This window comes from Bipolaris victoriae (assembly GCF_000527765.1).
Source record: "Bipolaris victoriae FI3 unplaced genomic scaffold scaffold_221, whole genome shotgun sequence".
Classification (NCBI taxonomy): domain Eukaryota; kingdom Fungi; phylum Ascomycota; class Dothideomycetes; order Pleosporales; family Pleosporaceae; genus Bipolaris; species Bipolaris victoriae.
Window position 1 is genome coordinate 1 of NW_014575171.1, and position 12,227 is coordinate 12,227.

Consider the following 12,227-nt stretch of genomic DNA (forward strand, 5'->3'; position numbering starts at 1 on the left):
ATAATCGCTGCTCGTGGCGGTGAGCTATTACGCGTTGTACTCGCCCAGCGAGACGATGGCGCAGTGTTGATCGCGAGACGCCATACGCGGCAGCAGCAGCTTTTTGTGATTTAAAAACACCATTATGATAATCGCGGATAGCAGATTGAATAGATTCTTCGCGATTGGACATATTAGGCACGTTGTGGTGGTGGTGGGCAGCTTCAAAATTCAAAAATAGTTGTTGTTGGTGGAGTGGTTGGGGTGGCCACTACTGGGTGTGGCCATTACTAGGTGTCCGAGCTTAGGTGGTGAGCCCCGTTACCGTGCCTGGGCACGCAACGCACGCGGAACACCAGAACACGAAACTCAGCCCCAACTTTGACGCGTCGTAACTCCACCACCATGGGAGCTATTGACGACGCGCTTACAGCAATCGAATCGCTGAAATTAGGAGAATCTTTTACGTATCAAGAAAGTGCTGATCGCTATAGTGTGCAGCAAACCAGGTCCAATCACGCGCGGCACGATGCTCGAGGTAGCCGTGGCTGTTTCGTCTCCCTGCCTACAGACGTGATGGGTTGGTTGGTGCATGTTGAGGCGCAGCGCAACGCCAAACGCCCAGGCCGCGAGAACCGGGGCTGTCGGGCCGGCGTCGCCACCCAGCGCCGAGCACCAACCTCCTCCATTCCTCCGTTTATCTTCATCCCATCCCCATCACCCATTCCCGTCTTCAACTTCGTCCCCCCGACCCCGACCCCGACCTTCTCTACTTTCTTTGTCTTTCAACCATTGCCTTTTTCTACGCGAAAGCAAGCCGTCTACCGTGAGGCACTAAACCGTCCGTTTCACCTGCATGGCGTCTTGCCCCAGTACGCTATCCTCATCATAGGGCCTTTGACACACCGAATCAGTCTCGCAATCCATGCCTGGTTGGTTCGTGTGTCTTGGGAGCGATACCCGAACAAGGCACATGTTGTGTGAACAAGGCGGGCTTAGGCGGTCTACGGTTTGGTGATTGCTAGCGCGACAGAGTCAGGGCTGCTCTTTGCCACCGACGCAAAAGCCCGGGCGGGTGGGCTTCCTTTGCAGCTGCATTTCGCCTGCTCTGTTGTAAAGGGGTACATTGTGTTAAGTAGTGGCATTGTGTAGAAAGAACTAACGCATAATGAAAACTATCCATACACGTAAAGGGGGAATTCCCGCTTTGGCGTATGCTACCCATCGTGTACTCGAACTACCGTTGTATACACTAAAGATTTTGAATCAGGATGTGCAGTTTGAAGTGATTCTTGAACTTGTTTTGCCAATCAATAGCGTTGGTAACAAGCGACTCTATCAGCTTCACTGTGGAGGCGGCAATCTTGTGCCTGGCGGGAATTCGCTCACGAACATGGACACTCCTCTTTCGCATGAATTATCGTCATCCCTGCTACGGTATGGGGAATCTCGACCCGGAATACTGTCGCTGTCGCTCAAGCAACCATGTTCAGCATGGTACCCCAATGGACATAGTAATATCGATGCCGAGTTTCGAAAACTCTTAGAGCTGGCACGGTCACCAGTAATCCATATTCTTTTCGACACTGCATGGCTGAGTAAAGAGAACTTAACTCTGCTTAAGTGTATTCTCAAAGGCTCTCAGGAGTTCGATAGTGTTCCGGTTCTACCAGAGTTCAAGGTCTCGCATAAGGAAGTAGATTGGTCAATCATCAACTTTATGCAGGATGCTACTCCTGAAGCTTATGTTCCTGCTGAAGACCAGGCGTCTGTGGTTATATCCTCTATCGAAAATGCGGGAGCTGAAGCACCTCGCTTCCAAGACGTGAGATACGATGAGCCCCCTTCATACGCGCATGTGGGTAGACACTTGAGATGTACGTGTTCCAGTTAGATACTGCATCAGAATGTTGCTAATGTGAATTGCCTAGCTGGCCACGGCTTAACACCAGAAATTCCGGGTTCGAAGCGCGCCCGAGAAGATTCAAACTTGCCTCCAAAAACAAAACGCGCTACTCTTGCGCCATCGCTTCGCGCTGAGTCACCGGCTTCGTCTACTGCCACCGTTTCGGTAGACCTTTTCCAAGAAGCTGTCGCTTCCGCCGTCGAGAAAGTGCTCTCACACAAGTTGGAGAAGGAGTTGATACAAATGGTCAAGAAAGAGCTCCTACCGGTGTTAGATGAGCTTCTTCGGAAAACGCCTGCTGGGCAGTCTCCCTCGCGATATTTGTCGCCGGCACCACCTTGCAGTCAAATCCCCAACGCGCTCCCACACCACGATGCGACCCCCACCCATCGTCCCACGCTTAGTACAATGATCAAGGAAGCTGTTACCACAGCTGTCCACGAATCCCTCGACGAAACCTTCTACAACGCTGTTGATCAATCTTGCAACTCTGCCAGCATTGAATTAGCGGAGTTAAGTACTACCTTGAGGGGTGACTTGGAAATTACTAAAGAAGATCATATGGCTGATTGCAACGACGAGTTGAATCACATGGTAGTAGAGGCCAAACAGCGTTTAGCAGAAGAATTGGAAACTTATGCTGAAGAGATGCTGCTTCGAACTGAGAAGCGTTTGAACGCGATTGGCAACCGAGCGCTATCTAAGGGCCTCCTTAATGTATCGGAGCAGGCTCGGAGGGCTAAGTCTCTGCCCGTTTCGAATGAAGATAGAAAGACAATCGCGAACGGGTCATGAATCGGAAAGGCATTGCGTTGCTGGCCAACGGTGCATTCTGTTTGTTGTTTTTAAGGTTTGGACGCAGCAACATATGGTATTATACCCTATGATCAGAGCTAAGAACTTGGTTTGAACGCTTGTTTAGGCATGGTTCGTGATGGGCAGGCTACATGCTTGGATCAGATCTGCTCCTAACTAGAGCTTTCGTCCTATGAAGATTGACCAGGGAGCATAAACACTCATCCTTGCTGTATTGGCACAAACTCAGAAGCGCTTTTTCAGTTCCTCAAAGGACGTCCGTCCTGAAGATTATGAGAGACCCACGCATCAGCAACGAGGGGAGACACTATGACTTTGAGCAAGTCATTCTCTGCGCAACCTCTTCGTGTGGTCTTAGTGACTGCAACTTAGCTAAGTTACAGTGATTGTTTGATTACAGACTGCATTCACATCCAAGGAAGAGCCTGCGCTTTCTGGCTTTACACTAAATCTTGTTCTCCCTTCTCCTTTCTAAGATGCTAGTAGAGGCCTGCTACTAGCGAATCGCACATGGTTGCCCACTAGTAGAGCGCCCGCAATGGCGCTACAATCGTTCGCTACCTCGATGAGTTTTACACTATTGTCTACGTGCGGCCTGCGACTGTGTTCAAATGCGCGCATGTCTCCTTTACCTGCGATATTTAGGCACTAGCTATATGGCTGAATGAGCGCAAGCTGGACACTACTGGCTCCACAACATACTATACAAAGAGCGTCTTTGATTGCACTTTACGCAATAAGAAGTATCTTCTTCAAGCGCGAGGATTACTATGGAACTATATTAACTTCGTGTGCCTCCGCAGTATGCGGCTGGAGCGAATCAATCACTTCTCCTCGGAGTACGCGTGCGACTACTGCGCTGTGATATGCTTCAAACTCGCTTTCTTTGCTTTGCCATACGTCATCCTTTATATCGAACAGCATGCGTCTACCAACACCTGGCGCCCAGTCTTGTACAGTGTCACAGAGGGTTGAGAGATTGAGGAACTCTAGGCAAAGGCATTGCCCAATTTCTGTAAGAGTCGGCTCCCACGTGTTCCGATAGTCTCCTAGTCGTACAAGGGACGTGCGTACAAGTGTGAGACGGCGAAGCGTATTCTTGTGCGCAAGGAGAAAACCCATCAATGTCTTCCGATCGGTCGCTATCTCTAGATCAATGTTGCAGATCTGATTCCAACGCGAGTGAAGACTAAGATGTGAAAGTAGCATCATGGAGCCTCGCGCCTGTTCTCTCTCTTGGCTCCCATACGTTGGACGAAGATAGCCATCAACAAGTCTTCCGAATGCTAGGCTCAATCGTTGGAGTTTGGTAGCACTAATAAGAAAGTAAAGAACGAGCTTCGCTGCGGTCTCCATGCAGCCTGTCATTTCGTCATTATCAGACACACAGAAATCAAGACAAGTCAGATCAGAGAACGCGCGCGCCATCGCTTGCAGTCGCCTATAGAGCAGCTTAATCTCGTCAGATTCTACAAGGCCAGTACGGGCGTCTGCGTCTGCTTCTGGCGAAGTTGCATGAATGGATCGACAGAGACGTGTAATCTTATGACTGCCGCTGAGCCTTAGAAGTTTCAAGCGCGCTGGTGTTGCGAAGGCAGGGCCGCCAATATACATGCTCATCTTCTGTAGCCTCTGGCCTTTTCCTCTAAAGTATGCGAGCCTTTCGAGCACGATCGACAGTTGTAGGGCATCAATGTCTTCGTCTTCATCGTTATCTGTAAACCCAACAATATAGTCGGGGTGGAAATAAAGGTCTCGCCATCGAAGAGCCCATACGTCGGTGTCAAGAAACCTAGGCTCGTGCTCAAAGGCACTTAAATTCGGCAGTGTTTGGAGGGCCTTGGAAAATTGAGTAACGGATACATTTCCTGCTTCTGCGTTTGCGATAGACCGAGCGTCTTTGTTTTGCAGCTCGCGGTCTGCATTGTATGCTTCGTAGAGCGCATTTTTCTCTTCTTTGGACAATCTGGCCCACTCTTCGTATGGCATGAGCTGACTACGTAGTTCTTCATCTTCGTAGTGAGTTGTATAACAGGTCTTCCATGGAATGTAATCTGGAGTGCCTGGCTGGTGTATGCCCTTCACCCAGGCGTCGAAGTCCGCAAACTTCCGGTATCCACGGATTCTGCGGAGCGCGATGGTCTTGACAAAACAGTTGAGCACAGAGTTCTGGGAAATGTTATACAGGGACTCGCAGCCGTGCTCGCAGAGCTCAAAGTTGATCTCCTCAAAAAGAAGAGGCGTTGCAAGCTCGCTCAGGCTTCTGCAGGTCTGCCTGACCTGCTTCCATTCCCACACATTGACGTGTTCTAGAACTGAGAGTAAAAGCTCCGTTGGAAGATCAAGAAGTAACATTGCGCTGCGGCGTGTTGTGGGTAGTAAGAGCGTGAACCAGCACTTTGCAAGTAGAAGTGCGGGGTACTGGTCCGTGCGCGCGCCAAGACTAAATTTACGAAGGTTCCGTTCAGTGTCCGTGAGTGAACCGTACTTAGGGGGTCACCCGGTGGACAAAATAACGCGCACTCCAAAACTGGCTTGGCCCACTAAGATCATCAAGAACATTAAAAACTTCTTACTTTCTAGGCTTAAAAGTCCACCACAACGTAAGGATTTCAGGGGTAAAAAAGCTAGAAGTGTCTCGCAATATCCTAAAGTATCGTTGTATGCCAAAAAACCTAAGTAAATAACTTAACAAATTTGATATTAACTGATGTAAAGCGTAGGTCATTTGTGAGTCCGCGTTATTTTGTCCACCGGGTGGGGGTACATAAGCATATCCCAAGCGCAGCTGTCAGCGCAACCCCAAGTTAGCACGGGCCATATCCACGAACACCAACTTTTTGTCCTATGCTATTTGATAACTCACGCTACATAGATCGTACGATGATAAAACGTAGTGCATTGGACGTGCGCGAGTCTCCTGCATCTAAGACGGAAGTTGCATCTATTTTGAATATCGTTCGGACGGTATTTACTACTGCGAACTGGTGGGTAGATGGACAGGGGTAAAACGCACTATCCGACCATAATTCCCTTTCGACCATAATTCCGTTTGGCATAATGTGTAGGGAGCAGCCAGTGGCTCCGAAGGAACGTGCGCTTGAGGCTCTTTCTCCACTTGCGGGCTTGATGTTTTCCTCGGATAAGTGTGATAAACTCGAAGCTCTGTTGGTACAGCAGTCGATATGGTTTGTCTTTCCAGCCTCTGCGCTCAAATTGCCCATCTTTCCACTCCCATAACCATGAAAAGAGGACGTCAACGCTCTTCACCGCCAGCCGGTTTCCCGCGGCTAGTTTAGGAGGCTGGTGCTTGTTCTTCAGAACGCGGTTGATGCTCGGCCAACACAGAGGGACTTGGCCAGCCAAGGCCGCCCCAATATAGTCTTTATGTAGGAGATGTCGGATAAAGGACAAGACATCTTTACGAAAAGCACAGAGGCAAAGCTGTTCCAGATATTCCTCTAAAAGGTCTAAGCCAGTTGGTACAGCGCTAAACTCCATCATCCATTGGCGGGCCTTATCTGTTCGGATGAAGTCAATGCGCACATCCCGGATCTGGCTGTAGCGCGCGTGGTAGGCCGCTTGCATGGATGGGTTGTTGAACATCATGTACTGGGCAAATGGTTGCCGGAACGTCATCGTCTCCCAGTCCACTTTATCCATGAACCAAGCATAGCCATGTCGTCTCATGTTGTCCTGGAACCCCAAACCTTCGCGTCTCCGCAGCCCGTCTGACTGGTTGACATCGCTCTCTAGTCGTACATCCTGCCAAAGACCGCCGGCCCGCTGAATAAGGCCGGAAGAGTAGGAAAATTGGAGACACCGCAGAAACATAAGCATGATCCGAGTATGTTCCCACGTGACGAAATGGTGGTCGTTCAGGCTGTAAACCATCTCAAATCCAACGCAGAACTTGTTAATATTCCAGCGCAACCACCGTATAAGTGTGGCGGTTGTGATAGTATAGTATGACGCATTACTATCTCGCGCTGATTGGAAGCGTTGTGTGTGGAGTTGCCGTTGCTGGAATCGAGCGTTTATCTGGCCAAATAATTGCCTCGAAACACGATGTTCCTCCCGTGTGCCAAAACACTTCTGCGTTGATCCTAGTAGAGCATAGTGACAGCGGAGTTTGGTATAGAGATAGGCCCGAACTAACGGGACAGGATCGTGGCTGAGGCCTGCTCCAACGTGTTGCCATGTCTTCCGTAGCTTAGGGTCGAGCGCCAGCGTCTCTATGGCTGTGTTGGTAAAAGGATAGGCGTTCCCAGCCGCGAATATCTCCTTGACGCTAGAGTAAAACTGACTATAGAGGAGCCCGTCCGCGCGGCTTTTCGAGCTCCGATGGGTCTCGATCGTCAAGCTTCCACTGTCATGTAGCATGCTAAAAGGGTAGAATATTCTCCGATGCCCATCTGCTTCCTGGCCGTGCCAATCTTGCATCCACTCGCTATAGGTCTCAAGACAGCATCGCTTCCATAATAGCGTTTTTGCTAGGGCGTTGTCTTCGTCATCTTGTGCTTCCCCCTCTTCATGTGCGACGTGAGATTTTTGTGCTAAGCATACCTCTTTACCTACGTCAATATAAGCGTCCGAGGTCAGATAGCTCTCTGTGATAGCTCCAGTCCAGTATTCGTCGAAGCGCGAAGTCATCTGCGCCCAGGTCAAGTCTTTAGTGAGGCATTTAAGGTTCTTGCCGTGGCAGAAGAGGAAAACACCGCGAAACTGCTGCAGCCCATGGCGTTCAACGGCTTGGAGGATCATCTCCCACATCTCGTGAAGATGGTCGGGCGGAAGAAAATGAAAAAGCTGCTGCTGCCGTGGCATCGCGTCTGTCCGTTGAGATCGCCCCTCTACCCCTCGAGCTGTGGAGTTATATCGCGCATGGTCGTAGCTAGATGGATAGTGCTGCACAATAGAGCTACCGTGACATTGGTACACGACCGGGAGCAGGATCTGATCCATCCAGTTACGGAAGTCGTCGTCTAAAAGACGGCTTACCTTTTGCTCTTCTCGGTAAAGATGCGGAAAGAATAGATACAGGGAGATATCTTGAAACCCCACTAGTCGCCCAAAGCAATAGTGTGGCAATTGATGCAACGGCCTCCGTACCGAGTGAGCATGGCCATGGCGATCAATGTAGTGCGCTAAGCGGCTGTCGAGGTGCAAGTCTGATCGTAGGTCTGAAACCGGCATCTGTGTGGGATTCCAACGAATGCCTTGCTTGGCTACAGCTAGGCTACTCGGAAAACCAAGAACGCTATCAATATCAAAGGTGACCTCGGTTGGTACAGTCGCTTGATCGTCCGCCTTCAAGCAGATGTGGGCTGGCGAAACATCATCTTTGCCAACTCCACAGTAGAGCTGGTACCTGACTTTTCCGTCTATTTGGCTACTAAGGTTTGATGTATGAGTCGTCATAGTGTTTGACCCTAGTATATCTGGGCAATCCACTGTCGCTGCGATTCCATCTAAGTATTCCTTGAGGCCAACATGAGTCGAATGCTGCTCGGTATGCTCGTCTTGAGACTGCTGATGGCAATGTTCGCAACATCCCTGGTGCCGAATGAGCTGATCCACTAGCCGATCTGCGAGTCTGCCTACTTCCTCAGTCTCGTTGTCAAGGTCTGTACTACCTATCGCAAAATCTCCGCTTTCATGGACAACGCTTGTCGCATCACTAATTGTTGAAATACCTTCGCACTCTACTTCCCCTAGCTCTCTAGTAACTATAGGCTCTTCAGGGTTGATAATAGGTTCGTCTAGGACGTCATCAATTCCAGTAGATAGAGAGTCTGGCGAAAGGCCACCTAAAGGGCTAAGTGGTGGCAGAAACTCTTCCAAGTCATTGCGCTCATTCGGTATCGGTCCGGTTTGAGCAGTATCTTCTTCTCTTTCAAGCGTGGATGGTCCGCCTTGAACCAGCTGTGGTAGAAGCGGCCAAAAGAATACAGCCTGCCCTGGGCCTCCGATATACTGTTGTTCAGATGGTATTTCTCGCTCTTCTGGGGCCTTAGCCTTCCTCTGGGTGCGTTTTCTTTCCGCGTCGGCCGCCTTCTTTTCCTCTGTAGATGTGTATTTAGGCGGCCGACCTCGCTTTTTCTGGCAGGCAGTATTCTTGTTCAACATTGTACGCTATAGTTGTATTAAATATCAAAACTGATTTTATGGAAGAGCAGAGTGTCAAAAGATTACGACAAGTAACGGGGACAAGGACTGTGGTAAGAATATAGCCTGGTGTGTCAGGGGAAAGGCTCGAGCGTACCCTACCTCAATCTATGTCAGACGACGTCAGCTTCCTAACCTCTTTAGTACACACTGTGTGTAGCGACAACTCCTACATACTAAGCTGAGAGGTCTCCAGTTGCTATTAGAGTTACCAGGAAAAACCTTTTTAGTATTCTTGTATATCTACAGTCTAGCAAGCTATTGGGAGGACTAGAAGAGACTTTTCTAGTAACCCTATATGTAATAGACTGCGCTCTGTGGAGCAAACACTTGGTGTATAAAGGGCGTTTAGCCCACTATAATACTACACGGCCGTGTATTGTACGCTGTAGGTGTAGCATGGCCGCAATTCATGGCTGGTGTGGCTGAAATCCAAGATGGGGTTCCAAAATGGGGTTAGTGGTGTCCGCGAAATTCGAAATAGGCTTAGTGGTGTCCGCGAAATTCGAAAGCGGTATAGCGCCTTTTTGGCAGCCAAAACCACCCACCTTTAGAACGCAATAACACCGCAACGACGTAAGATTATGCTTTCTTGACTATTGGAGGTAAATCGCAGAGTTTAAAAATATATGTGCTCTTCTTTTTGTTCTTCTATTCAAGTGTGAAGTGGTAGTGTTGTAGTGGGGGTTTTGCTTATAGTAGCGTCTTTGAGAGGCTACTCAGCAACCAACACCTGCCTCCCTACGGCCCTCAACACCACGCGTACAGGCATCTATAAGGCGTTTTATAGCGTGGGAGCCACCCTCTACTTAGTAAATTAGGCTAAAAAAAAGAATATTTTATTCATTTGCGCGGTCAAATTTACGTACAAAACGCGCGTACAGGCTGCCTTCGGCGTTGAGCTGGTAATCGGCGTTCAGCTGGGTAGGGCCTAGTTCGGAGAACTAGGCATGTGGGGCGAGTACTTTGCGTCATCCATTTGCCCCAATAAACGATTCTCAAACCTATCCCGAACTAATACAGCGAGGGCTTCTATTATCTCATGACTCAAATTATCATCACTGTCGATCCTAAATCTAAACGGTAGCGCAGATGTTGTTGAAGAAAGCAAAATAAACGTCTTAAGTAAGATATTCTTCTTCTTAGGATTCTGTAGGGGGTCAACTTCGTTTTCGGTGAGGATTGCTTTCGTAGACTAATGCGAATTGAGTTCATCCATTCAGTATCCAAGCAAGGGAAGCGTGACATACCATAGTATCCAAGTTTGATTTTATGTTACCACAGAACCCCTTTGCTCCAGAATGTGCACCCATTCTCTCCTGCGGCTCTTCTGCTGAGCTAAGGCTATCGTCTGCATCTTGATAGAGAGCCAGCAGGATGATGTACCATAGCTTGCTGTGGTTACTATCGCACATAAGGAATTGCTCAGCAGCTTCATTGAGTAAGTGAATTTTGTTCATCGAATCGCGCCTGATATGGTTTCCCTGTCGGTTTCTGTTTAAGGATTGGATGATGTGCGAAAGGCAATGGCACTTTTCATCACTGCTACTGCTAGTTGAGTTGGAGTGCTGAGGTTCTAGATCGATGTAAATGCGCTCCTGGTTGGGAAAATCGAGATTTAAGAACTCTTCGTCTAACGCGGACGACGGCAATGGCAATACGCCACAGTCAAGACTAGTCGTAGCCATTGGCTCCGAGACAGCATGAACATTTTTTGGCTGCGTCGAAGTCTGGCTGTGGCGCTCTGCTCGACTGTTCGTGATGTCTTCTCTAGAACGACTTGGGTGGTTCTGGTACGCCTGGTTGGTTTGTGACCCATAGCCTAGAGACTGCAGTGCTGTATCTAGATCTGACTGAAATAATGTAGTTTCGGAATGGTTTGAATCATTTTGCATCTGGGCTTCTGCGTTTTTGCGTCTCATCTCCTCTTTCTGGCCAGACTGGGGACTAGCCTGAGAGTCTCTAGGGTCTTCCCAAGTTAGTGAGTCGACTAATAAGCAAGTGGAAGAGATAATACCCTTGAGACTACGTTGCGATATAGGAGTATACAGGCCGTTTTTTTGCAATACTTGTTCGTGTGTTCTGATGGCATTACGCAGGACGGAACGTCTATGCTGACGACTCTGATCAGGCTCTAGTCGTCTCGGGCGGCCAACAGGCCTGGTAATACTGTATGTGCATTGCTGGCCAGACTGTTGGCACCTCTCGCATGCAGGCATTCCACGGGAACAGCTGAGCTTGCGGCGATAGCATTGGTCGCAGACGTTGTTGTAAGGATTTGCTTGCGAGCTGGAAGATTCGCTTTGATGAGAGGAATGGGTAAAGGGCTGGTTAGATGTCATCTTGAGCAGTGAATTCCTTAGATCTATCGACTGTTACAGGTGGCCTTCAACTTGTTCTTATATGCTCTACTCCTAGGCATCTAACCCACTGTTTCAGATAGTACTGCCAACCTGGAACGGGCTGGACATGGCACCTAGCCTATCATATTAGCTGGCGCGTAGCCCTTCGCGCATCTTAGGCAGAACTACAAAGCTAACTTCATCCGCATGCAAAAGCCGACTAGCTATCCTGTCTAGATGCAGTGGAATCTATGTACCGTAGAAAGGTACTAGCGTGGCGGGGAGCTAGCAAGACGGGGTACAGCCATTTCAAGGTTGAATGGAGCCTAACCCAGCTTCAGCGAGCTTGGTTGATAAAGAAGACATCATGACAATTTCTGACAGGGAAGCTTAGTCTGTTAGATTTTACCGTCTGTATTGCGCTCCGTCTTTGTGGCTCACCAATATCAATGTGATCGATCCAACTATTTTGTGAAAGTGTTGCTAGCCCGGAACACACCGGATCTGATACCTAGCATGCCGCATTAGCTAATGCACAGTACCTCATACAGCTCTATTGAATGATCATCCGGAAAGAGATTAATTACATCTCATGACCCTGTCTGTACGCAGTGAAATCTATGTACGGTAGTTCGGGATCGACTCAAGCATAATGCAACTTTGGGGGAGGGAGGCGTGCTCCATGACAAACAAGCATGGTAGCAACTTCTGAAGAACCCCAGGGGCTCCTAGCATTGCCCTGAATATAGTCAGCGGTTGTGGTTTGTTAGTTCCAAGCCACTACACCGCCACCCGGTCGCCCGCTGCGATACAACCGGTGATTCTGTCAGATCTTACGGTAGGACTTGCACTCACTATCGCGATTGAATTAATGACTAAAAACGTGAAAGTCGTCGTACATCTGCCACCACTCCAGAACTGATCCCCTGATACTCGTACATGTGCCTACCTCTAACACAGTGCTGTAACGGAACCATATCGGCCCGATAGGGTAGAGCGCCTGGTCTCTCTGGCGG

At 49.1% G+C, this 12,227-nt stretch overlaps 5 protein-coding genes across 5 annotated transcripts; 1 reads left to right on the plus strand and 4 right to left on the minus strand.

Moving 5' to 3' along the window:
* On the minus strand, positions 1-172 carry COCVIDRAFT_68479 (hypothetical protein; the record flags this gene model as incomplete). Its single annotated transcript, XM_014694759.1, has 1 exon — positions 1-172. A coding segment is annotated over one exon (172 nt), but the record flags the coding sequence as incomplete, so codon positions are not given.
* Positions 173-1,147: 975 nt separating this feature from the next.
* COCVIDRAFT_115980 (hypothetical protein) lies at positions 1,148-2,680 on the plus strand (the record flags this gene model as incomplete). Its single annotated transcript, XM_014694760.1, has 2 exons — positions 1,148-1,856; positions 1,911-2,680. The coding sequence occupies 2 exons, from the start codon at positions 1,148-1,150 to the stop codon at positions 2,678-2,680; spliced, it is 1,479 nt and encodes a 492-aa protein (XP_014550246.1).
* A 1,010-nt stretch (positions 2,681-3,690) lies between these two features.
* Positions 3,691-5,056, minus strand: COCVIDRAFT_43170 (hypothetical protein; the record flags this gene model as incomplete). Its single annotated transcript, XM_014694761.1, has 2 exons — positions 3,691-3,714; positions 3,761-5,056. 2 exons carry the CDS (start codon positions 5,054-5,056, stop codon positions 3,691-3,693), a joined length of 1,320 nt encoding a protein of 439 aa, XP_014550247.1.
* Positions 5,057-5,716: 660 nt separating this feature from the next.
* On the minus strand, positions 5,717-8,830 carry COCVIDRAFT_115985 (hypothetical protein; the record flags this gene model as incomplete). Its single annotated transcript, XM_014694762.1, has 2 exons — positions 5,717-8,272; positions 8,624-8,830. 2 exons carry the CDS (start codon positions 8,828-8,830, stop codon positions 5,717-5,719), a joined length of 2,763 nt encoding a protein of 920 aa, XP_014550248.1.
* A 1,250-nt stretch (positions 8,831-10,080) lies between these two features.
* On the minus strand, positions 10,081-11,340 carry COCVIDRAFT_43172 (hypothetical protein; the record flags this gene model as incomplete). The annotated part of the gene is made up of 3 exons (XM_014694763.1): positions 10,081-10,831; positions 11,026-11,150; positions 11,323-11,340. 3 exons carry the CDS (start codon positions 11,338-11,340, stop codon positions 10,081-10,083), a joined length of 894 nt encoding a protein of 297 aa, XP_014550249.1.
* Between the last annotated feature and the right edge of the window lie 887 nt (positions 11,341-12,227).